The sequence below is a fragment of the Lissotriton vulgaris genome, chromosome 10 (assembly GCF_964263255.1).
Source record: "Lissotriton vulgaris chromosome 10, aLisVul1.2, whole genome shotgun sequence".
NCBI classification, from domain to species: Eukaryota; Metazoa; Chordata; class Amphibia; order Caudata; family Salamandridae; genus Lissotriton; species Lissotriton vulgaris.
In genome coordinates this window covers 773,117,000-773,142,910 of record NC_141698.1, presented here as the reverse complement: position 1 = coordinate 773,142,910, position 25,911 = coordinate 773,117,000, and the positions used below count along the sequence as shown (strand labels likewise).

Below are 25,911 nucleotides of genomic sequence, written 5' to 3'. Positions count from 1 at the left end.
TTCCCTCACAACAAAAAAACAATGGATGGTCTTTTAAGTCTCCTAAAAAGACACACTATAAATGTTGCCAGCCCCATTGCAACTACCTTAGGTGCTAAAGCAGATCCATTGAGCTACTTGCTCAAGCTGAGCTGTGTGCTTATTTTCCTATTAATTAGGTGTTTCTTGCCTTCACCATGTTTTTTCAAGATCTGCCATATTTGGGCAGTAGAAGGGAGGAAGAGTCGATACTGCAGGTGGGAGCATTATTAAGAATGTGAAGCGAGGTGGAGGCGCTGGACCTGCAGGTCAAGGCAGTGAGCTGAAGGGAATGGGGGTTGGATCCAGATCACAAATATCTTCCGGGCGATTGACTTAGATCAGTTGCTGCTCCTCCACTAAGGTGGAGGAGCGTCGCTCCACTGCTTTTGGAGTGCAAAAAAGGAAAAATAAAATGATAAAAATCGAAGTTATTATCATTTTTGTTTTCCCAGCTGCAGCGTCTTTATGAGGCGGGACTGCTCTCAAAGCAGGGGAAGGAGTGGTTTGAACTCCCTATATGACATGAATGCTTGGACGGCCCTCTTGGGCTCCCCAAAACAGTTATGCGCACACACCGTGTTCTCCATGCAGGCTGCATTACAGCCTGCATGGAAAACATGCCCAACCCTCCAGCCCCTGGCTGAGCGCTGTGTCACAGCACTCAGAAAAATCACAACGCTGCATTGCAGTGTTGTGATTAGCTGCAGGGAGCCTGGGAGCCCTGATGTTTCCTGTCTCCCCCCAAGAAGCCAGGAAGCGGACATAGAAGAGGTAAGTGACTTTTTAACCTATTCCCCCCACCCCTTCCCCCCACCTTTCCCCTCTGCTGCTAACAGGTAGCAGCCACCGCTGGGAATGATGTGAAGTGATAGAGCCATAATGAAAGGATTGCAATCAAAAGAAATCACAAACATAGAAAGGTACATTTTAACCTATGCCTATATTGATGGAAAGAAATTAGGGTAAACTCTACTACTTCATTGTTTAAGGAAACTGTAACTTATTAAATTATGTGGCTGCTGTGATTTGCTACTGAAGTCCCTGCCCACCTCTGCTGTGAGAGTCGCGTTCAAAGTTGTATACATAAACAACTTTGTGGTTTTAGAGTGAGTCCCCGAGAAGCATGAGGTAGATGTAATTAGGTTGAGGAATGAAGATATGTTATTCACTATGGTGCGCACAGTGAATACCAACACCAGTAATGAGGACAAAAGCCCGAAAAAAATTGAAGGTGTAAGAAATGGAGTATTAGTTGATTGGGATGAGAGCCCACCTCGAATAACAATCACAATCCTTGTGAGGGTCAATTACAAAAGTCACTGAATTAAACCTGTGCTCAAATCTTTGGAAGCTATGACACTGAGCAGCCAGACTTAACTTGGAGGTAATGTGTAAAGTATATATGCAGTACTCATACAGTTATAAAGTTAAAACAGAACGGAAGAGAACCCCAAACCAATTTAGAAGAATAAAGAATATTCTGATAAATAAAATGAAACCAAAATGACAAGAATCCAACAGGTAGAACCACATTAATGATTTTTTATAGTTTATACTTGAAAATAAGCCAAAAAGCACTAAGAGCCAACCATGGACTACTCGTTTGCGTTGGACCGGAACACGGGTAAGATTTAAAGCCAACTGCGATGGTGTGCATGTCGGATATAAGAACCAGGTTCTCTCTGTCACAAAGTTACCTTTACATTGATGCGCACTCAGGGCCGGACTGGCCGTAGCGGGCACCGGGTTTTTCCCTGGTAGGCTGCCAGGGTGGGGGCCAGTTTCGGGCCCCTGGGGCCGTTTTTGTTACAAGGGGCCGGCAGTACCGGCCTCTTGTAACAAAATCGGCCTAAACCGGCCCTCATAAACAGCTTGGCAGCACCCCCCTCCCTCCAGGTGGGTGGGGGCGGCTGAGCAGTTTGCCAGGGAAGGTTTCGGTCCCCAGTCCGGCCCTGTGACCACTTATAGAGTGTGCCCATCACTCCTCCCCCTGTTCTGAGAGAAGAGCAGCTCTGCCCGCCCCACAAAGCTGCCACAGCAGGAAAAAGTTAAATTATAATAAAGTTGAGTTATTATCCTTTTTTTTCATTCTTTTTTACACTGCAAAAAGCAGTGGGGTGAGGCCACTATGCCTTAGCAGAGGAGCCAACACTACCTAGACTGGAATTATTCTAGTGGACAAAACTTCAGGGGCGGCTCTTTCGCAATGGCAGAGGAGCATCGTCCCAATGCCTGGCTCAAAGCCAGTGAATGAAAAGTAAAACGCTGTCATCATTTAATTTTTAATTTTCCGGCCCTGAGCCTGCATTCACATGGAGAGGCGGGGCATCAGGAGGAGTGCTATGTGCACTCCTTAAGTGCGCATATGTGTTTTGCCTGCTGTCTCAGGCCAACCAAAACACTCATGCGCACTTAGGTTTCTCCAGCCCGGCTGCATTGAGCAGCCGGCTGGAGGAACCCCCACAGACTCCCTGGTTTGAGCAGGGCTTCTTTCCTGACTGCTCAGACCAATCCCTTTGCTGCTCTCACATGAGAGCAGCGCAGGAATTGCAGGGAGCCCGTCATGTGGCCCCAGTGCTTTCTGGGACCAGGAAGAAGGAGGCTGAGCATGAAGCGGGAGGTGGTCAGCAGCTCCGGGTAAGTTTTCTTTTTTTTTCTTAAACCCCCCCCCCACCACGTGCTCCCCCTCCTGCACTCCCCCGTGCCCCCTCCACCCTCCGACCTCTTTATTGTGGCGGCCACCACTATAAAACTTCACAGTGCTGGTGAATGTAAGCTTTTCTCAAAAACCTTCTCCTAACACATCCCAAATCTTTTACCTCCTTAAGAGCAAGCACATAGGAACAGGGCTTGCTTTGTAACGCATGCTATACAAAAATGTCATAGAGTTATACCTTATCACACCACGTGCATCCCTTGCTTTTTGCATCACTCCAAACATGCCCATCCTATATAAAGCAGCAGAAGCTAGTTTACTACCAAACAAACGTAATTATAAAAATGCCCCTCGAATTTTTTTTAAGTTCAAAAAGAATTTTATTTGGTAAAAGGAGAAAAAAACAAGGTGTCAATACAAAGTACAAAATGAGTATAAAATGTAGGAAACATTAGTAAGCAGTGGGGCCAATACAGTTATAAACAATAATGAAATCTAATCATGGGCATTAGAGCTAAATAAAGGAGAGACATTAATTGTAGAAATATGATTATGCAAAAGTAAGTACATATAAGTGATAATGAAGGAGAAAAGGAATGCGAGGGGCATTTAAGGGGGTTTAAAGACCTCTTGCTGTGAAGGTTGTGGGTGGGATAAGCGTTTAGCACTAAGGGTGAGCGCAAAACCCGTTCCACTCGCGGATTTCGTGGATTTTCGGTAAATCCGCAATCCGCGCACTCCCGCGAATTTACCGGAAATCTGCGAAATCCGCGAGCGGCGGATTTGGGGGGCAAAGGTACAAGCCTGTTGAACTTGTAACTATTTTAGGATGGCGCCAGCAAGCTGCCAGCGCCATCCTAAAATAGTTACTAAATTAGCTTCATCAGGAAGCACTAATAGATAAAATAAAGCAGGTGCTCGAGCACCTGCTTTATTTTATCTATTAGTGCTTCCTGTTACAGGATGATGGGCACTGGCAGGCAGCTCACTCAAGGGACCCATGCGCTCTTCGGTGTGATGGCAAAGTTAATCAGCCCCCCAAAATGTGAGTTTTGTCGAGGCTGGGTAGGTGTGCGTTCTCCCCATATCTATCGTCGAAAATTTGCTTTGATGCTTGATGGAGGCCTTTGCATAGTTGACTTTCACGAGCTCAATCCCTGTGCAGTTCCTGTGACCACAAGCTTCTCTGATCCGTGCCTGTCCTTTTATGCACACAAGAGGCATGTGAACTCACATATAAGCCCTGTCCGTTTGGCCCCTCCCCACACACTAGTGGTGTGCACCGTCTTCGCGCCCTTTACCCACTTGATGGACAGCTCACTCGAGGGACCCCGGCGCTCTTTGGTGTGATGCCAAAGTTAATCAGCCCCCCCCAAAAATGTGAGTTTTGTCGAGGCTGGGTAGGTGTGCGTTCTCCCCATATCTATCGTCGAAAATTAGCTTTGATGCTTGATGGAGGCCTTTGCATTATTGACTTTCACGAGCTCAATCCCTGTGCAGTTCCTGTGACCACGAGCTTCTCTGATCCGTGCCTGTCCTTTTATGCACACAAGAGGCATGTGAACTCGCATATAAGCCCCGTCCGTTTGGCCCCTCCCCACACACTAGTGGTGTGCACCGTCTTCGCGCCCTTTACCCACTTGATGGACAGCTCACTCGAGGGACCCCGGCGCTCTTTGGTGTGATGCCAAAGTTAATCAGCCCCCCCCAAAATGTGTGTTTTGTCGAGGCTGGGTAGGTGTGCGTTCTCCCCATATCTATCGTCGAAAATTAGATTTGATGCTTGATGGAGGACTTTGCATAATTGACTTTCACAAGCTCAATCCCTGTGCAGTTCCTGGGACCACGAGCTTCTGTGATCCGTGCCTGCCCTTTTATGCACTCAAGAGGCATGTGAACTCGCATATAAGCCCCGTCCGTTTGGCCCCTCCCCACACACAAGTGGTGTGCACCGTCTTCGCGCCCTTTACCCACTTGATGGACAGCTCACTCGAGGGACCCCGGCGCTCTTTGGTGTGATGCCAAAGTTAATCAGCCCCCCCCAAAATGTGTGCTTTGTCGAGGCTGGGTAGGTGTGCGTTCTCCCCATATCTATCGTCGAAAATTAGCTTTGATGCTTGATGGAGGCCTTTGCATTATTGACTTTCACGAGTTCAATCCCTGTGCAGTTCCTGTGACCACGAGCTTCTCTGATCCGTGCCTGTCCTTTTATGCACACAAGAGGCATGTGAACTCGCATATAAGCCCCGTCCGTTTGGCCCCTCCCCACACACTAGTGGTGTGCACCGTCTTCGCGCCCTTTACCCACTTGATGGACAGCTCACTCGAGGGACCCCGGCGCTCTTTGGTGTGATGCCAAAGTTAATCAGCCCCCCCCAAAATGTGTGTTTTGTCGAGGCTGGGTAGGTGTGCGTTCTCCCCATATCTATCGTCGAAAATTAGATTTGATGCTTGATGGAGGACTTTGCATAATTGACTTTCACAAGCTCAATCCCTGTGCAGTTCCTGGGACCACGAGCTTCTGTGATCCGTGCCTGCCCTTTTATGCACTCAAGAGGCATGTGAACTCGCATATAAGCCCCGTCCGTTTGGCCCCTCCCCACACACAAGTGGTGTGCACCGTCTTCGCGCCCTTTACCCACTTGATGGACAGCTCACTCGAGGGACCCCGGCGCTCTTTGGTGTGATGCCAAAGTTAATCAGCCCCCCCCAAAATGTGTGCTTTGTCGAGGCTGGGTAGGTGTGCGTTCTCCCCATATCTATCGTCGAAAATTAGCTTTGATGCTTGATGGAGGCCTTTGCATTATTGACTTTCACGAGCTCAATCCCTGTGCAGTTCCTGTGACCACGAGCTTCTCTGATCCGTGCCTGTCCTTTTATGCACACAAGAGGCATGTGAACTCACATATAAGCCCCGTCCGTTTGGCCCCCTCCCCACACACAAGTGGTGTGCACCGTCTTCGCGCCCTTTACCCACTTGATGGACAGCTCACTCGAGGGACCCCGGCGCTCTTTGGTGTGATGCCAAAGTTAATCAGCCCCCCCCAAAATGTGTGTTTTGTCGAGGCTGGGTAGGTGTGCGTTCTCCCCATATCTATCGTCGAAAATTAGCTTTGATGCTTGATGGAGGACTTTGCATAATTGACTTTCACGAGCTCAATCCCTGTGCAGTTCCTGAGACCACGAGCTTCTGTGATCCGTGCCTGCCCTTTTATGCACTCAAGAGGCATGTGAACTCGCATATAAGCCCCGTCCGTTTGGCCCCTCCCCACACACAAGTGGTGTGCACCATCTTCGCGCCCTTTACCCACTTGATGGACAGCTCACTCGAGGGACCCCGGCGCTCTTTGGTGTGTTGCCAAAGTTAATCAGCCCCCCCCCCCCAAAATGTGTGTTTTGTCGAGGCTGGGTAGGTGTGCGTTCTCCCCATATCTATCGTCGAAAATTAGCTTTGATGCTTGATGGAGGCCTTTGCATTATTGACTTTCACGAGCTCAATCCCTGTGCAGTTCCTGTGACCACGAGCTTCTCTGATCCGTGCCTGTCCTTTTATGCACACAAGAGGCATGTGAACTCGCATATAAGCCTCGCCCGTTTGGCCCTGCCCCTCACACTAGCGATGTGCACCGTTTTCCCGCCCGGCCTTTACCCACACAATCTGCAAAATCCGTGAATCCGCAAATTCACGGATTTTGCGGATCGCGAATTTGCAAATTTGCGAATTGCGAATTCGCAAAATTCGCCCATGCTTATTTAGCACATACATCCAGGTAAAGCGTAATAGGAAGCCATAGGTCCATGTGTTTTGCTGCCATATGAGCAGGAAAGACAAAAGCAGTATCCAGTCTATGATTGTGACAGACACTATACCACCATGCTTTAAAGGAGATGTTAGAAAAGTTCTTTCAGTTGACTGTGATCGGCTGAAACGCCACAGCTAACAGTAAATCAATGATCTGAATGTTAAGTTCAACATCTTCCACCCCTCGAATTTCAGCCTTACCAACGGCATAGTTTTTTAAGAGTACCATAGTTCATCTAGCCATAAGCTCCAATTACTAATTTAAGACCAGGAATAGTTATGTAACTTAAGTGCATGCAGCCCTTATTGCACAAGACACACTGGTTTACAATATTAGATATCAGAGTCCACCCTCCAGTGAACTGGCCGCTTCATGGGTTCATGCTACTGTGCTTGCTGGGTTTGCATCAGTTGCTCCACTGGCAGTTGTTTCTGCTGCCGCTTACTAACCCGTTGCTAGAGTTCGACACGAGTCACACATTAATCATTTATGAACCTTCCCTTGGGCGTCAGTTTACCCGACACGGATCCCACTGCTCTGTGTTTTGATGTCCGGTTTTGAAGTTATGGTTACCTGAAATAGGAGCAAGCGCTGACATGTGCAGTTGTGCCGCAGATGGACCCGGTTTATTAAAGTTTTATCAGTTTATAGATTCAGAGGTCGCTGTTCGTAGTACATGCATATAGGATTCCAGTTACGTGTCTGTCTGCAGTCCAGATTATTTTTTATTCTAGACTATCTCAAACAAAATATTTGTATTTGCATAGGTGAAATCCATATCATCTAAGATTCCGACAGAAAAACCCTTCATACTAGCCTCCTTTAAGACATGCGCATTGATTAACCAAAATGCTAGCAGTGGCAGTGCTGGAAGTGACATCATGCAGCATCTGAGAGCCAATGACATCACACGTTTTAGCACTTGTCCCACACTTGGCCCGTCAATGACTCAATAGTCCTTTTTTTTTAATTGGCGCTACGCACATTTCACACGAAAGTATAAACGTTTTGAGACTATATTGGGGCGGGGAGCATTATAAAGAGTCAAACGTCTGTACTTATAACTTTATCCCATCAATGTATTTCTATAAAATAAATGTCAGTATACTTATCTGATTCCTCTACTTTTGAGGTCAATTCATTGTTATCGTTCGTCTTCTATCATGATGCATATCCAGCCAGGATTCCCATGTATGTGTATGTGCTGTACCGCCATTTTACATTTGAATACAAATAGAAAATAAAAATAGTTTTATACCAAAGAAGGCGACAAATATATGGAAAGTAGCTCAAACATAGACCAATTTCTCCAGAAAAAACTTGGAAAATATGTTTCTAGGGGATGCCTGGTAAAGATAAATAATTTGCCCACATTCAAACACAGAACTCCAGCGTCCTGTGGAAATCAAATGTAGGTTAAGTAGCGCATAAAAGGCCTGACCAAGAGCGGCCCGAGTCCGATGGGAAACATCTGAAGTGGAAGTGATCTGTTTTCACTGGGGTCAATAATTATCGCACTTTGCGTGTTTATGGGGAATAATATGCGGATTTTGGTGTCTGTCACACCAAAACCTCTATATTGTAGTAAATCACAGTTTCCCCATTTAAATACCGGTCGAAATTCAAGGAAGGATGAGGTTTTAATCTCATGCAGGAACTACTGTAGCGGTAAATACCACAGAAATGGTTGCTCTCTTATTTACATCTAAAAACTGTCATCTGTTATTAGCAATTATTGTATCTTCCTACATTTCCACAAAGCCTACAGGTGAAAGCAATAATTGTTCCTGTGTGATGGTGGTCACTGCACAAGAAGCGATCCCAACTTCAGTCATGTCAAGACTGCAGAGTCACTGCAAGCCCCTGTAGTGTAAGACAGCCCCCATTGATCAATTGGGGTGGGGAACCATGTTTGGGATAATAATTTAGTAATTTTGTGGCACCTTACACAGTTTTTTGGGGGGTGTGAACTTATTGTACATTACACCATTGTAAGAGTGGTTTAAATTAGAAAGATTTGTTCATAAAGACATTTTAAAAGTTTCTAATTGCAATTCGCTCCAAGACACCTACCTAACCGCGTGTATTTCTTAAAATGCACACCTTGAATCGTACAGAGAGTGGTCATGTGATTTGGCTCGACAAATCTCTCATCCATTAATGCACATGAAATCTGCACCTACAGCATAGAAACACACTTCTACTATGTTCATTTTGGTGTTGCACCAAATAGCTCTTTATGGCTGACAAGCAGGCCTGGAACCTTTCATAATTTTTATGAGAAAGAAACAATACCACTTTTGGAGGCAGTTCAATTAGTATAGAGAGTGTGGTTGGGTGAAACTTGATACAGGTACACCTAGGATAAGTGCTCATTGTGTTTGAGAGTTTGCTATTAAGGCACAAGAGTGGGAGAAGCACCTTTCAAGTGTAGTTCAAGACTTTTGTGAGAGGTGAGTCTTGGCTTTGCACCTGAAAAAAGCAGTCCGCTTTATGGTGTGGCGGTTCCAAACTTTGTACAGCAGCTGATGTGTGGAGTGATGTGCCTTCATGTATAAAAAAAAAATATTACATAATATAACATTTTTGCTAATAGATGACCATATGCTTTTTGCAGCGAGGAGATAAAATACGTGGTTTCTGTTAGGAACATCAAGGTATCTAATAACATTAGCTCCTTTAGGTGGCAACTCATATGCCTTCTCCTGTCTCTGCATGCCAGCACCAAGCCAATCTCTCCCTGGAGTTGTTTTTCTTCCTTTCTCGGAAGCTATGCTTCTCTCTCTTATCAAGGATACAAAGTCCTCTTCAAACTGGGACCTGATCCCTCCTTCTATTGCCAAGGACCTTGTTCAAGACGTTCTCTCTCATTTGGTGGCCCTCACCAACTTATCTATCAAAAAGAGCATTGAACGGAACTGCCTTAAAAACTGCACACATGAAAGTCCTCCATAAATAACCTAACCTTGATGCCTTAACTGTCAAGAACTATTGCAGTCTCTCTAGAGTCACAACTTCCTTGCAAGGTTAATGAAAAATGTGTTTTCTTCCAACTGATTAATCATGTCTAGGAGAATGGCCTTCTAGGTATGCTCCAATCTGATTTCAGGACAGTCCACAGTATTGAATATACAGCATTAATGTTCATTAATGATATCTTCCATGTATTCAATGATGATTCATGCTGCCTTCTTATCCTATCCTACTGGTTTTACCAACTGGTACCAGTACCATTGACCATTAAATAGAATGTGTTTAGAGGGAGCCTTAGTAAAACAATTTCTCTCATATCCGACAGAGTGCCCTCAACTGGCCAAAATTGGTAACTTTTTTTTTTTGCAGAGTTTTATATAGTGCGAACTTGACCCGAATCGGGTATCAGAGCGCCTTCCATAGCACCAGTTATGTTACATGAGGACACACATTCATTTTTGTTAGACACGGGGAGATTAAGTGATTTGCCCAGAATCACAAGATGTTGTGCGTAATTTCCGAGACTCGAACCCAGTTCCTCCAGGTCCGAGGTCGAGCACCCTAGCCTTCACTATCACCTGATTCTATCATTCGAGTTCTAATCTTTGTCCATTCTGAGTGCATGGGTCAAACTTGCATTAAGGATTCTCACATGACAAGTGGACAAAAGGAGGTGGCCTACGACAAGCCTACTTGAAAAATCTCTGGTACACTCGGTTTCAAGATATTTAATGAACTCAGAGTTCCATTGCTCATTTTTTGTGTTACTGTATGAGACATTACACCTGCATACTCCCTTCAGCTTTGGGTGACTACCCACCACCCGAATGTAGCCTTCTTGCACATTGGATCACTGGATACAGCATGGGTGTAACTATGAATCAATGTACTGGCTGATACCTGAGTTGGATTTTTAGGAATAACCTGGACCCTTCTTCAAAACATGCCTGTGGACAATGATGTGGAGAATGAATGGAAACCACTTATTCATAAGCAGACAGTGGACCAGGGTTAGTTCCAGGGGGATGTGCTGTTTTGTCTTCTCATGATGGATTCTTCTGGATGCCCTGTTTTGAAATAATTGAGGAAATATAATCTACTTGCCATATGATGGCAGCCGTAATGAGAGAGTTTCAGTATTCAATTTCAAGAGCGGGAACGAACAAAGGTAGGTAGTTAATTATCGCTCTAACAATTTCAGTGATTTACTACTCCATTTAGAGGACTTTATTGTATTACACTCCAAGGGTTTTGTACCACTTCAACAGGTTAAAGGCGCCAAGCCCACAGCTGCTGTCCACTCAAACAGTGGGGTATAGTTTGGACTGCTCCACCCATCAGTAATTCTGCATTTTGATGGGGGATGTGGGTAGACTAGTATTTACTGCGGACAGTGGTTCTTTGGGGTCTGGCTGGAGGGCTCCACTGAGTAAAACTGATTTGCCAAAAAGAGAAAATACTTTTATCTTCTTTACGTTTTACTGGGCTGTTCAATAGAGGCTGTGATCTACCGGCCACCTGCTGTACCTTTCCAAGTATTAATGTGTGTCACTTATGTCAAGCAAGGCGGTTTCTGTCCAATAGAGTTGGTGTTAACAAGACTGTTGTCTAACGCATCGTGATGTTCAACGTTATCGTGGACGTGCGGAAAGATTGTATCCTTTATAATCTGGTTGATTATGATAATGTTCCATAGGTGGTAGTAGCAAACTTTATCAACAGGGGTCAACTCGACTTTCATTAAATGAAGTGACCACTACCGTAACAAAGTTCAAGTGGCCTTATCTCTAATAAAATCAGCTACTTAAGGTATCTGCAAAAGCTAAGACCTAAATCTCACCAGTGTCTTTATTATAGAAGCAGGAAAGCCGTTAAGCAATGAGTACGTTTGGGTAAGTTTCCAAAGAAGATGTGCTATCTCATTTATTGTGATCAGGCTCCAAAGATTCACCATTGACATCAAACCAAACACAGGGGTGAGAGGTATCCAACTTCAAGAGGCAAGAGTCTTTTCTCACAAGATTGTCTTTTTTGCCTAAAAGACACTCTGATTTACAAGCTCTATAGGGCAATTGGATTTTAAAAGGATTTGAATGACTTAAAGTGTGCAGGGGTTGCCCGCTCTCTATATTGGTGTGATGTAATAATATTTTTAGCTCTGCAGATCATTATTCCTGTCTGCATTCTCTTCTGCCCCTTATATTGCTTGACAAGAAACATTTCTTCCACTAATGAAATTTGAGGTAGAATTCTTTAGAGAACAGGGAGCCCACAATTGAAAGGTTTCACCTGCTATTTGCACATTGGTTAATGGCCACCAAGGATGGGTGCAAAAATTGACAAACCACAAATATGTTCTGTTAGCAAAGGATAGTGCCGAAATTAAGTCTAGGGCAGATGATCGTCCTTTAGTAAATGATGTTAAACCCAGGACAGAAGAGAAATATAAAAAAAAATTATTTTATGCTGCGCTCTGTCAAGGATCTATTAATTGGGGAAATATTTCCATCTATTTGTCTATATGGCCAGGAGAACTTATAGAACATTCTTCTTGAAATTTCTGAAAAATGACATATCTGTTCTATATATTAGGGTGAGAACATATCTGATGGAAAGGGAATCCAGCAGTGTCTTTTCCCACTTCCAAATGTTACAGTGGAAGGCATGGGTATGTTTTTATTGATTTAGATGTACCCCAGGGATTTGTTGCGACATGTTGCAATCTTTAAATTTCATAATAAGAGCTCGCGGAAGTACTGATTTGTGGCAAACCTTCGTTTTGTGATAGATATCATCCATACAACAAAAGAGAAACACAGCAAACCTATATGTTTTGAGATTCTGCACACACTATTGAACCCATTGTTTGATATTAGCCCTCACTCCTGGTTAATATTGTCTTGTCTGGAGACCTCAACAAATATTCCAGGTTTGAGGTTTGTTTTTATTGAAATCTCATAAAAGATCACATTTCTCATATCCCTCCTTCACATGAACCTATCATTTGGGAAGATGGGCTAAAATATGTATCCCCTGCAACTCCTGATTGTAAAAATACTTATCATGGATATTTATTCAGTAAGCCTGCGGTCCTCACTTGTGCACAAACAAACACCAGTGATTTGATCTGTTTTAAAACAAACTCTCACAAAAGTCAGGTTTTGGGACAGCTCTTATTGGTAAGAGTTGTCAAACCTAGTAAAGTAACCAAAATGTGCAGATTCTGCAACTCAACACCAGTAAAAATATATTATTTGGTGAAAGACATCCCTCCTGATGATTGTCAATGATAACAAAAGATGCAGGAATGGTTTGCACAGTGTTTGTTTAAAGAGGTAGGAGCAGGCATGGCATGAGCGAGTGGTTCAGTGGGAGAGAATGAATGAGAACAGGAGACACTAAGAAGTGCTTACAGGGAGATGAGGGGTGCATGTGGTATTGTATGAAAGGAGAGGAGAAATTGAAGGGGCCCTTGGTGCTTAGATGGGATGGTGCAGGGTTTACACCACTCACACAAAGGAAAAGAGATCCAACTTTGTAATTCAGACATGTTGCTGGAGATCCAGGGTAGGTGGAGAGAAGTTGATGATGATTTAAGTTTAAAAGGCAAAATGGAGGGGGTCTCTGAAAAACTCAATAGAATAGGTGTGGCTCACTCCTTTCAAATGAGGCATTTGATTCATGGTGGAACTCATACCTTGTTATTGGGTTGGGTTTGGGTGAGGTATGACTATGGTAGAGCAGAGGAGGTGTGATTATGTCATGACCAACAGTATTAGTAAGGACTTCTAGCCACAAACCCCAAGCGTCCCTGAACCCAAAGCATCAGGAACACTAGTAAAAAGCAACATGGATAAGAAGGAAAAATGGTGATACATCCACATCTAAACAAACCAATTTTGTAAAATGTGTGAATTGGTTTTAATCACTGTATATACAATAGTAGAGATATAGCATTCAGAATATTGATAACACAATTGCCTCCACCAGAGCCTGGGGATTGCTTGTCTAGCAGGAGGCACATAGATTGATCCAATACTAGTGTCCAAAAACCTGCATAGGGACTAAATGCAAGATATCCAACAAAGCACATATACGACATACAGAAATTAAAAGGGCACTCTATAAAACAAAAAAGATGCAACAAGGGAGAGGGCTGGGTGTGAACTAATGTGAGAGAGAGAGAACCCAGTAAGCGCAAGATTGCCAGCCAATGAGTGCATCTTTCAACATATAGTAGTGTCACTGTGTAGAATGACCACAGAGAGAAAGTGTTATAGTGTAATGATGGGTGCCATCTTGGTTTGGGAATTAGAGTGGTACAGCCAGGCACTCTCTGAGTAAGGCTCATCTTTGAATTGGAACAAAGCATGCCATGAGTACCCAATCACCAACTATGTCCTTGTTGCCACAGCCTCCAATTCCCTGTGTGTCTTACTCTTACTGGAGACCGCTAACCTCTATCTGTGGGCTGTTGTGATGTTTGCAGACCTCCTAACCTCTCAGTGAGTCCTGACGTATAGCCACGTAGGTGACAACGTGGGCTTACGGAGAGAAAATGTTCGTTGGGGAAACTTCAATACAAAAGCAGAGTAGAATTAGATAAAAGAGTTGGCATTGCTGAACATGGGAAGGGAGTGAGAGTTTGTAAAGGCAAATTTGCAAGAAAGACAATTATATATGCTTCCGGAGGAGGGCTGTATGAGTTGAAGGTGAAATAACTGTGCACTGGGCTTGGGAGTAGAGAGTTAAAGAACCTACCCAAACTCTTCAAGGAATGCCAATAGTTATTGTTTTGTATCATATAGCCATTTTATATCCATTACCTTTTAATTTACTTCTCAGAGAATGCATTTAGATGCAGTGCTATGCTTAAGAAAATAATATTTATCATTCCAGTTCACAGAAAATACATTTTTCAAAGGGGTATTTTGAAAGCGTTCTACAACCTTTTCATCCTTGGAGTGTTCCCACTTCTATTGATCTATTTGATTTTGTTTATTAAAATTGGTAAAGCCTTCATTTAAGCCAACTGAGACCTGTGCTATCCTTCTGATGATAATGCACAAGGAGTCAGTGAGTTACTGAACCACCCATGGGGCTCCAAGGGAGCAAGCTGACTTTGATATTCTATCCCCTTTTCATTTAAAACACATTATTTTGCATGTCTATATCATCCTCAAGCGACAATTCTTAGTTTTCTAAGATCACCATAAATTCTGCTGAGTAAACCTCTCATTACTTGGTTGTTATAAAATCCAGAGACATTCTTCAAGTGAATAAGAATACATTTATTTAGAATCGAAGAGCAACTATGGCGCTCTCAGATCATGACATTAACATGGACCTGAATGCCTTGGACTAGGATTGCCCACCACGTTGTCTGTAATCATTGCAGTCTGGATTTCAGTCACAGAGCAAATGTCCAAATTGACCACTTTGCTTGTAAGCATAATTAGCCTTGTACTGCATCATTCTTATTAGTTTTACTTCCAACTGGTTAATTGGTGACGGTGTACTGGACGTTACTTACAATTTGAATCTAAATTTCCTCAAATTTCTTGCAGCTGATAACCGCTAGCCAGGTAATAGCACCAGGCTACTTTGTATCTGGGCAACACTGTTCCCTATGCACCCTCTGTGTTCCCATATAAACCCTACTTTGGTATTGGTATCATATTCACATTCCTTTCACCCGCATGTATGGTTGAATGTAAGAACATTGTAAACAGACATATCATCTGACATAGATATTGTGGCCTTAATAGCAAAAATACTGTGCCATTGGGTCAAGATGTTTTATTATCAACTCCTATCGGGCAATATTTTATTAAACATTATTTAGGACAGGATTTAAAGATGATGTTCAATCAATTGTAATTCGGGGACATACTGCAAGTATTTTTGAGAAGGTCAGAGATACTTTTTGATCCTTTCAAAGTCATGTATTTCCCAACTGGACTCCCTATGTGACTCCTAAAAGAGAGGGTGGTTGAGGAAGTCTGAATTAATGCTATTGGGATCTTTTCATGTTATTCCTTGGTATGACATGTGATCTTAATGGCATTTTAGGTACCAATGGTACCATTGTTAATGTCTGACAGTGAATTTAAATATTTATTATGGGAGCTCACTCCATCTGGAGTGGCAAGCCTGCATACAATGTAGAGAACATAACTGGTGAGCAATTGTGCCAGATGCATCATAGCAGGGAAGAGGTTCGACAGATCATGTTCCTGGAAGGAGGAGGATCTCTTCCGTTTGGGCAATAACACTGACCATAAGTTGAAGTACTTCTTGAAGAGTCACACTTTTTGTTCCTCCCTGAAGTGAATGGATGGTCCATGGTGGGTTGTTGTTTAATAGTATGGATGTGCAGCTTGAAAATGCTTGGTTACTGGTAATTTCCATATGAAGACTAGTGTCCTGCTTGAACTGGTGCTGCACATGATGTAGGTGCTGTCCTGTGAGGGCCGCCGCTGTCTGTGGCAAGGCTTAATTTGAGCTGCTGGTTTCCGGTGCTCAGCAACAGCACTTAATTATCAACACTGGCACTTATGACAGTCTACCACATGGTGGCGCTGTCTGTCTAAGTTAGGGATAAGCACACCTAATGCTGTTTATTACTTTAGTACATGTGAAAAATGACTAATACTTCCACGCAAGCCATTCTTATAGGTTTGGGGGCCTGGAATGGTCAGAATTGTCCGACTTGTAGGAGTGTGAGGGTTAGTAGTTGTGTTGGTACTGTCTTATTTTTTTAATTTTTTTATTGGGATTGTAAGGTGCAATACAAAAAGAAACGTTTAGGCCAGAGCATTATATACAAAACTGAGGTATCAGGCAGAATAAATACAGTTAATAATGTACACAGTAGTAGAATTAGGAACAGCACAACTAATGTAAAAGAATTGATATACCAAGGAGAATTAATAATACACCAGGCCATTTTAAAACCAGTTATTAGCTAAATTTACATACAAAACACATAGCGAACAGCGTTCAGAGCTTCCATTTAGTGATAGGAGCCCAGATACCTCTACCGAAGCCCTTCTATTCATATGGACAAGACTCTATATTATGTATTTTGAGAAATCTGGAGAGCCACATTTGAAAGGACGGAGCCACAGCATCTTTCCACCCCGCTGACATTAAAATCCGGAATACCACCACTGAGATAAACACCAAGGCTTCCTCCTCTCTTCCCAGCTTCGCATTAGAGTCAGTACCCATTAACATCAGAGTAGGGGATAGATCGATCTGAAGACCTAGCAGCCCCTCCCAAAATGTCTCTATCTCTGACCTGACTGGGGCCAGTAAGCTAAAGTTGAAAAACATATGCATTAAATCTGCTTGTCCAACCCTGCATCTAGGACATCTATAATCTTCCCTAATCCCCCAGGTAAATAATTTTGCTGGAGTATAATAGAGATTAAACACTGTTTTATAGTGCTGGGCCTGCAAGTTTGAGGCCCGAAATACCTTCTTATTCAGGTCAAGGGCGAGATCCACATCAACATCGGGATTCCCCAATTTTATAGCCCAGGCAGATTCTATCTTTTCCAAGTCATCTTGAATTCCTATTAGAAGAAGGTTGTATATTATCTTAATCTTCTTGCGACCCCTAGTCAATAAGTCCAGCAAGGGGATATTTATCGGAGGCGGCGGTTTCGGTCTAAGTGCCTTCAGGGATCGTCTAATTTGACCATACACAAACCAATGGTTTGAAGAAATTCCAAACCTACATTGCAGGACCCCAAAGTCCAATACCCTGTCTCCCTCCAATATGTCCCCCAACGTCTTAATCCCCATCCCCCTCCACTCCTGCAAGGTCCTATCGACACCCAGCTGTGATAATAGGCTTGAATTACACATATGTAGATATGGATTAATCTTTGAAATATTGAAAACCTTTAAGCTGGACATCCAGACCCGCCACGCCCAGTCCAATATCTAAAATCGTGCCTTCTTATAAAATCTCCGGTCTACTTCACACAGCAGTAAGCCAAAAGCCTTTCTCCCTACCAGCAGCTCAAGTATTGAAGGTGGCCTCTGAACATTAATATTCCCGACATCAAGGCTCGCCTCAAAATGAAATAGGACCGACATTTGTGCAAAAGACAGGTCCAATGGTATAATGATAAATTTGGTAAAGCCAGCCCACCCCTTTCCCTGGGGAGTGACAACAGGTTAGTGGAACGCCTGACCTTCCCGTACTGCCAAATAAATCTAATAAAAACAGATTCCAGATTTTTAATTATTTTCTCCTCGAGAAATAATGGTATGGCCTGGAAGAGATGTAACACTTTAGGAAACATAGTCATTTTTAGTGCGTTTACCCTCCCTATGAGTGATAGATGTAACACATCTATTCTTCTCAGATATGCCTCTATGGATTTAATGAGCGGGATATAATTTTCTTCCATTATTTTATCAACTGAGGCATTCATTTTCGCACCTAAGTGGCAGCATCCACAAATCTAAAGTCAGATTTAACGATGTTTTTAGTGCAGATTATCTGTGTTTTAGATTTGTTTAATAGGTACCCAGATCATCGACCGAATCCCTTTGCAAGTTCGGCCAAAATAGACATCGCCTGCTGCGGGTCCGTTGTAAAAACCGCGAGGTCATCCGCGTAAGCCAGAATTTTATTTCCGTAGCCATTAAAGAGCACAGGACTTATCCTCGGGCACCCCAAAATTTCCTGAATGAGAGGGTCAATATAGAGAGAGAAAAGAATCAGGGAGCAAGGGCACCCTTGGCTTGTTCCTCTCTTTATAGCTATTATTTCAGACCTCTCTCCCATAACTATCACTCTCGCTAAGAGGTCTGAATACACAGCTTTAAGGGCCCTGAGGGTTTTAGCCCCGAAACCTCTCCCTGCCAGGATACCCCAGAGAAAGTTCCAGACCACACGGTCGAAAGCCTTCTCTGCGTCGAGCAGGATCATGGCCATCTCCCCCCCGTGGCAGCATGGACATCAAACAGGGATATAGCTCTTCTTGTATGATCCGTCATGCCACGCCCGGGAACAAACCCATGCTGCCAAGGAGAGACAAGACCACCAATGATCCTGCCCAACCTTCTGGCCCAGACTTTGGAGTACAGCTTGGTATCCGCATTTTTAAGCGATATTGGTCGATACGACCATGGGTTTTCACTTGGTTTCCCCTTCTTGTGGAAAATTATTATGTTAGTTTCCCTCCATGAATCCGGGATCACCCCTGAACATAACATCCCATTAAAGAGATCCACGAGAAATACTTCTTGAAGAGTCACAAATTTTTTGTTCCTCCCTGAAGTGAATGGATGGTCCATGGTGGGTTGTTGTTTAATAGTATGGTTGTACAGCTTGAAAATGCTTGGTTACTGGTAATTTCCATCTGAAGACTAGTGTCCTGCTTGAACTGGTGCTGCACATTATGTAGGTGCTGTCCTGTGAGGGCCGCCGCTGTCTGGGGCAAGGCTTAATTTGAGCTGCTGGTTTCCGGTGCTCAGCACCGGCAGTTAATTATCAACACTTTGACATTAATGACAGTCTACCACATGGTGGCGCTGTTGGTCTAAATTAGAGATAAGCACACCAAATGCTGTTTATTACTTCAGTACATGTGAAAAATGACTAATACTTCCACGCAAGCCATTCTTATAGGTTTGGGGGCCTGGAATGGTCAGAATTGTCCGATTTGTAGGAATGTGAGTGTTGGTAGTTGTGTTGGTACTGTCATTGGCAGCGATGGCAGGGGCACTGGGTGGTGCAAGCAGCAGTGGCCTCCTGATGAGGGCACTGGCACTTATGTTTCAACAAATTAAGCATGGGGGGCATAACTCAGATATTAGGTCTGTATGTGGCTAGTAAATTAACATGTGTATAACGAGTAATGGTCTCTTTTGATGCCTCTGTGGGGAAGATGTATATCTCATTGTTCATATATTGCGCGGAAGGTAACGTTTTTCTGAGATCTTCTGATGTCCTTATGAGAAATCATAAAATATATTGTCTCTGTAAAGGACAGTACTAGCGAAATTCAAAAGTGTTGCAGGAGGAAAGCGAGAGAGACGTACGTTAGATAGACAGCTGCAGGTGAAGGGAAAGCCACTAGACAGATGGCGGAAGGAAAAAATGAGAGAACAGTGAGCTGCAGGAAGAAGAAATAGTGCTGCAGTCTTTTACAGCCGACAAGATTCCCCAGTCAGTTCTTCCACACAGAGATGAGAATAGTTTCTGTAAATGGGTCTACCCCACCACAGACCATATCACCGTATGGTTTGTAAAATGAATGTACTTGAGAACATATGGCTGCATGAAACTGATGCATGATAAACATTACTATAGGTAATGATATTGGGTCCAGTAGAATATCAATTCTTTACAGTATGGCAAGTGCTGGGTTTCATGCATTGACATCAATTACGGGGATGGCAACATATTATTGAGAGGGATCACAACACTCTCAGCAAATGCAGACACTACAATGTAAGCAACCCCAAGGTAGAAGTGGAAGGCTGAGACCCATCTCTACCTTGAGCCAGCACCAAGACCACATCAAAGTCATTTTCAAAGAGATGTAAATCCTCAGCAGGAGACACACGTTTCTTCATAATCTTTGATATTCAGTCTTTCCCATTAGTCACACTGTCTTGACTGCAAAATATGGGGCATTGCTGGTGGAAAATCCTCACATCATGTCACTGACAGCATTGTGAGCAAAAGAGTGACTGACGCTGAAAGTAACCTTAGTGATAGTCGGGGCAGCACCCATACATACACTCACTTAACCGTCTATACACTCATATCAGTGGATTAAGCACCTTCTCCAGTGCTCTATTTGTATCCTACATGCCACTAATGCTTTTATTATACATATTGTGTGAGCGATGGAAGCTTTCACGACTGCTGCCATGCTGAACCTGTTCTGCAGGGAAGAGAAGATTCTCTGCAGGACCCATTTCAATTCTAAAACCTACCTTTGCCCCATTCCATTTTCTCGTACAAGAGGTTCTTTCGCTTGGCTTTTCTTTCATTGACTATCATAACAATTCGGAGACATTCATAATCACTTCCACACCGAGATGTGATCACCTTCAACAGGATCCATTCAATACAACACAGTTGAGGTAATCTCCACGAGGGACCATTATATATTTTAATGGCATACACATAAGATACATTTATATTTAATGACTCTATATAGTATTCACTTACATAGTTGATGGTTATGCAGAAGATCAGGCATGAATCTCACTGCCTGGCCCACATTTTTACTCTTCTGAAACCCATGGTTTTCTGTCCTAACCAGTGTTTCTTTGTCACACTTATTTGTTTTTCAGATATGACGAGTATTTGCAGAATACCCCTGCCAATCCCAGACTCCCCTGGGGAAGAGAAAGGGAATATGGAGGAATTGGACCAGTTTCCCTTCCAGACGATCACAGACCAAAGAGAGAGCCGCCACCGTTTGTGGCTAAAGGGCATAAGCATTATGGTTATGGTGGGGATCCATGCCCAGGGTAATGTATATTAGTTAAAGTTAACAATTTGCTGAATGTACTATTGACAGTGTATGCATGTGTGCTTGCATGTGCGTATGATTTTGTGTACCTGTGTGTGTGTGGGTGAGTGTTTGTGTGTGTGATTATGAAGTGCTGTTAATGTACAGTGTACCATTATATACTTTCCGAATTTCTGCTTTTGAGGTAAAAATTATACTAAAAGGTGCTCTTGAAAATCATGCCATTATTTGGAGTATAATTAATAGTGCATGCCTTAAATGATTTATTCACAGGGCGTGCATACCATTGTTTGTATAGGGATAATTTGTGTGATAACAAATTTGAACTGAAACGTTTCTCCATAATGCAGGAAGGTCAACACTGTTAAAATATCGCAACTGCTTTTCGTATATACCCAATGCCACCTGCTCACTGACATCCAGAATGCATACCATATATCGTATAATACATATGCTTAGCACTAACACGTCAGATTCCGATGGAGGAGAGGAAAACTAAATCTAAAGTCAGAGTTCTTCCTGCTCACAGATGAAGAATTTGGCTGAAACTCAAGATCTCCGTCTCAAACGTGCATATGCTGAAAACAAGAGCGAATTTGGAAGTGTGCAATCAATGCAAGATGAACGCAGGGGTCATCTCGTGATGATGGTGGACTGTACCATGCAATGAAGAAGGATTTCTACTTGCTTCTATCATAAACAGTTTCAGAAGGAGGGAAACAGGCACAAGCCATGGTGGAAGCCCTCTGAAGTCATGCCCACCCCCCACAGAAGAGGGCCTGAGTCATCAATAATGATCCAAATTGAAAGACCTGCATAGTGGTTACACTCTGGGTCAACTGGTGCCTTCAACAGAAGGACAATGTAATTTGTTTCAAACAATAATATCTCTAGCAGCAGAATACTAAGTAGAAATACATGTGACATTGAGGTGCAATGGTACACAGACACCTATATACTCATCAGCCAGCGACGGCTCGTGGAGGGAGTTACGGTGGGGCAGGAGGGCGGGGAGGTTGAGGGGCAGGGCGGAGGTTGCTAAAAACCGGCATATGGATAATTGCAGGTAAGTAAACAATTTAATTAATAAAACGAATTTCGTAGCTCGCACTGCATTGCATTTTGCGATGCAAGGCGCACTACGAAATTCGTTTTATTAATTAAATTGTTTACTTACCTGCAATTATCCATATGCCGGTTTTTAGCAACCTCCACCCTGCCCCTCCCCCTCCCCACCCTCCTGCCCCACCGTAACCCCCTCCACGAGCCGTCGCTGTCATCAGCACATGCTCACCCTCATGCAGACAGACCCATACATTTTGAAAAAATGTAAGCAAGTACACCATTAGATACATATAGCTCTATGTCATTCGGACCTGCCGCATTCATCCATCAACTGATCACACTACACTTCAAGTACTGCTGAAGGGACTCAAAGTAACATGAACGTCACACATTCCATCCACCAACATAAGAACAATTAAAACAAAAACAAAAAAATAAAGAAGCGCACCTGACCTAATTTATTATAAAACAGTGTTAATTTGTCTATTTTTCAGATCATTTAAATAGATATCCCTCTGCTAAATCATACTTACTGAGTGATATCTCCTGAGTCACGCTAAGAAACATCTTTGTAATGTGTCTGACCACAACATCTGACAATGGTGTATCCCATGAGTCCATCATGAATCAGTACAAACTACACTGGCGTCTTTCCATGGTGGAGCCAGGTATTTAGCAACTCCAGTGGGGTTATATGTGTGTAATGACACATCACAGCCATTAATAGGTTCTGACACAATCTTGGGTGATACACTGCCGGATGGATCCAACCCAGCATTAAATAAAATATGAGAAGGGTAACTTTGAAAAGTTGTCTCGCTGCACCTTGAATGAGTGACAAGGAATTAATATTCAGGATATTAGCGGCCAAGATGATCATCAAGTTAAAGTCGTGGAATCCACTGGGTCGTAATGCAGGAAGTACTACATGGCATTCTGATTCAGTCTTCACGAGTTACATTTTGTTATACTGTACACACTGTACATCAGAACAGTAAAGAAGTTGCTAAGATTCAGTAATTTCCTTGGCTTTATCTTTATTGTATGAAATCAAGTTTGCAATACTATGGCAGGTAGGTAGCCAGTAACTGCTCCTGTTATTGGGCAGCAATCATCCATGACTGCATATACTCCTCCTATGCTAAGCAGAGTCTGCAATAATATTAGGGTGTGTTTGACATACTAAAAAAAACTTTGCCCGAGTTCCAAAAAGAGCTATTTCATTTTACCTGCTCTCATGAGAGGTACCAGAACAAATAATGCTGACTACTGTGCACTTGTAATTAGGTATGGGGTTAAATAAAACGTTTAGATTTTTCTAAAATTACATATATAATTACTTAAAGAGGCTTTCAGGAAGCTCTCTTTATACATTAGTTTGTTGTTTTGTCTGCTGTCATTCACCTTTTTCATCTGCTCACTACCTCATATTAGCGATGTGTCTGCCCACTTCAGTCATTGGCTAAATTAACCGTGAGTGAAGGCATTCTGCTCTTTTACACAGGGTACATCCACACACAAAGTAGTTCTGTTCAGTGTCCATGACTACTATGCAATGTGTGTTTCTTTAAGCCAAAAGCTTTTATTGCTTTCAGCCAAATTGATTTGTTTAGAATAGTGGCGGTTGGGCAGTAGAGAAGTTGGGCAGCCTCCCAATAAAACTTCACAAGTCCCATTACAAAACAAAACAATATTAGCATATCCAAAAGCCTCCTTATTTAATTTGCTAACATTTGTTTGTTCTATTTCTGGCGATTTGCATGTGTGAATTACAGGACTTTAAGTGGGCTGTGTCCCTCTGGGTCTCAGACCCAGGAATACTTAAAAACAGACATTAAAATAGATCCTCATCAGGCCTTATAGTGTTGTTCTTCACTTTAATGGTAAAAACATTGATTGATTTCTGAACAATGAATTTAAAAAACAAGGAAATCCATGTCAGCCATTTAGTTCCTGTTTATATGTCAATTGTTCTAAATAATCTTGCATTCCCTAAGAGTGATAGCTATTTTCTGAATGTTGTGTTTCTGTATTTTTTTTTTCCGATTAGCATATTACTCTTATATAGCACATACTTGGACCTGAGTCGCCCATAGATATTTATAACCGACCATAATTGAGAGCTCTGGAGGGTGAATGCAGTGTAAGCTTCTCACACTGCCTGTCAATGGGTCAAAAATGTGTTCGGAATACATTATCATCTAATCCTTGACCTCTCTGCAGAGCGCAGGCAGCAATGGTCTTGCACTCCAGTTGCAATAGTGATTTTGTAGAAATGTGCGTGAAGGATGTGCACAGTTGTCAAATATTGTCAAGGCTAAATTAAAAGAAAATGCAGTGCTTACAGCTGAAAATGAGAATTGCAGAAATGCAATTTACATGTTTAAGCCCATAATTACATAGGCACGACCCTCTTCCCCTTCTGTTATCATCCCACTTTAAAGCTTGTCTACTGCTCATAGAATGAATTCCTACTTTGAAGATTTTGAGTATCAGCGTATTCCGCTAGGTGGCAGCAGAGACTTGCCTATCATTTGACTGTTCTGAGTGTTGCAGGATTTGTTCAGCCGCATTGAAAAGTGAAGGTTTGGTTTCAAAGCATTTGAGGATGTTCTGAAAACGTTGTATATTTTTTAGATAAAGAAGCGTGATTAATGATCATGCTTCTATACTGAACAAACTGAATACGCTTTGTATAATGGTGAATCAGAAATTGTAGGATGGTTTAATGGTATTCACGTTTCAAATATTCTGCGCGTATTGTCCTTTTTCTTGTTATGTGCGGTGATCCTGTTCTGTTAGTTATTGCCTTTTGTTTTTTTCTTTTTTCCCCTCAAATGTTTCTTTAAGCTTGAAGAAGCATCATTTTATTTCAGAAATATCTTTCGCCATCAGACTAGGTCGGAAGTGGCAGTTAACCATCATGACACCAGATGTCAGTGTTTAATTAGATATCAATTCAGTAAGCCCAGTGCATACACTGTGTGAATAATCAATAGAACATGATTGCAGTATGTTTCGTGTCGAAATTGGATATGCAGGTTAAGGCTTGGAGGTGGACCGAAACTGATTTTCATCGTTAAAAACACGACTTGAAGAATCGACGCGGCAAAGCTGCGAGTCATTTAACTGTTTAGTTGCTATATCTATTCCCCTTTCTATGGCTCTGAATGTCTCTAAATACTATAGAGGGAAAGAGGGAAAAATCAGGTCCACTCTCCAATTATCAAACTATATTCAAACAAAAGAACCGGTTTGTAATCGGTTTTCCATATAACTTTCCCCTCGCTTAACCACACTTGCCTCAGGCAGAGTTTCCCAAACTGTGGATCGCGACACGCTGCCGGGTCGTGAGACGATTTTTGGTGCATCGGTAAAGTTGAAGGAATTGTAACATTGGCTGCGCTTGAAAGACAAAGGTCAGACCGTTATTTCTGACAAATTGCTACTTATTTTTTTTAACATGGTGTTTACAAACGCCTCTCATTTTGCAGTCAAAGAAAAGTAAAGTGAATTATGTGCAGCCCTGCCAAGCACCACGCATCGCCGGATAAAGTAACGCATTTTAGTGGCAGTGTCCGCATCATCGCACTAAAATGCTATGTCACACGTAATTAAACCTGCTGCTGCTGTGCGCAATGACTCACAAGGCACTGTAGCTTTCAAAGCAGGCAGCAGCATTGGTTAATTCAGTGCAACCAACGCACATTTTCAGTGGTACCACAGACAGAAGTAACACGCCAGGCCCAGGTCTGGTTGACGTGGAAACCTCAGCCTGGGCCTTACTACAATGTTTATTTACTCAATTGACTGGTGTTACGTAGCAACAGAGAGCAGCATTCAGGCCCACCCCTCAGATGTCACCTGACGAGGAATGATG

The 25,911-nt window shown here is 42.8% G+C and overlaps 1 protein-coding gene across 1 annotated transcript in view; it reads left to right on the top strand.

Annotated features, from left to right (window-relative positions):
* Positions 1–25,911, top strand: part of SPMIP4 (sperm microtubule inner protein 4) — a 189,163-nt gene that overhangs the window by 29,052 nt on the left and 134,200 nt on the right. Inside the window, exon 2 of the mRNA XM_086941689.1 lies at positions 20,785–20,964. Within this exon, the coding sequence (XP_086797815.1) occupies positions 20,785–20,964 (180 nt within the window). The remainder of the gene's footprint in view (positions 1–20,784; positions 20,965–25,911) is intronic.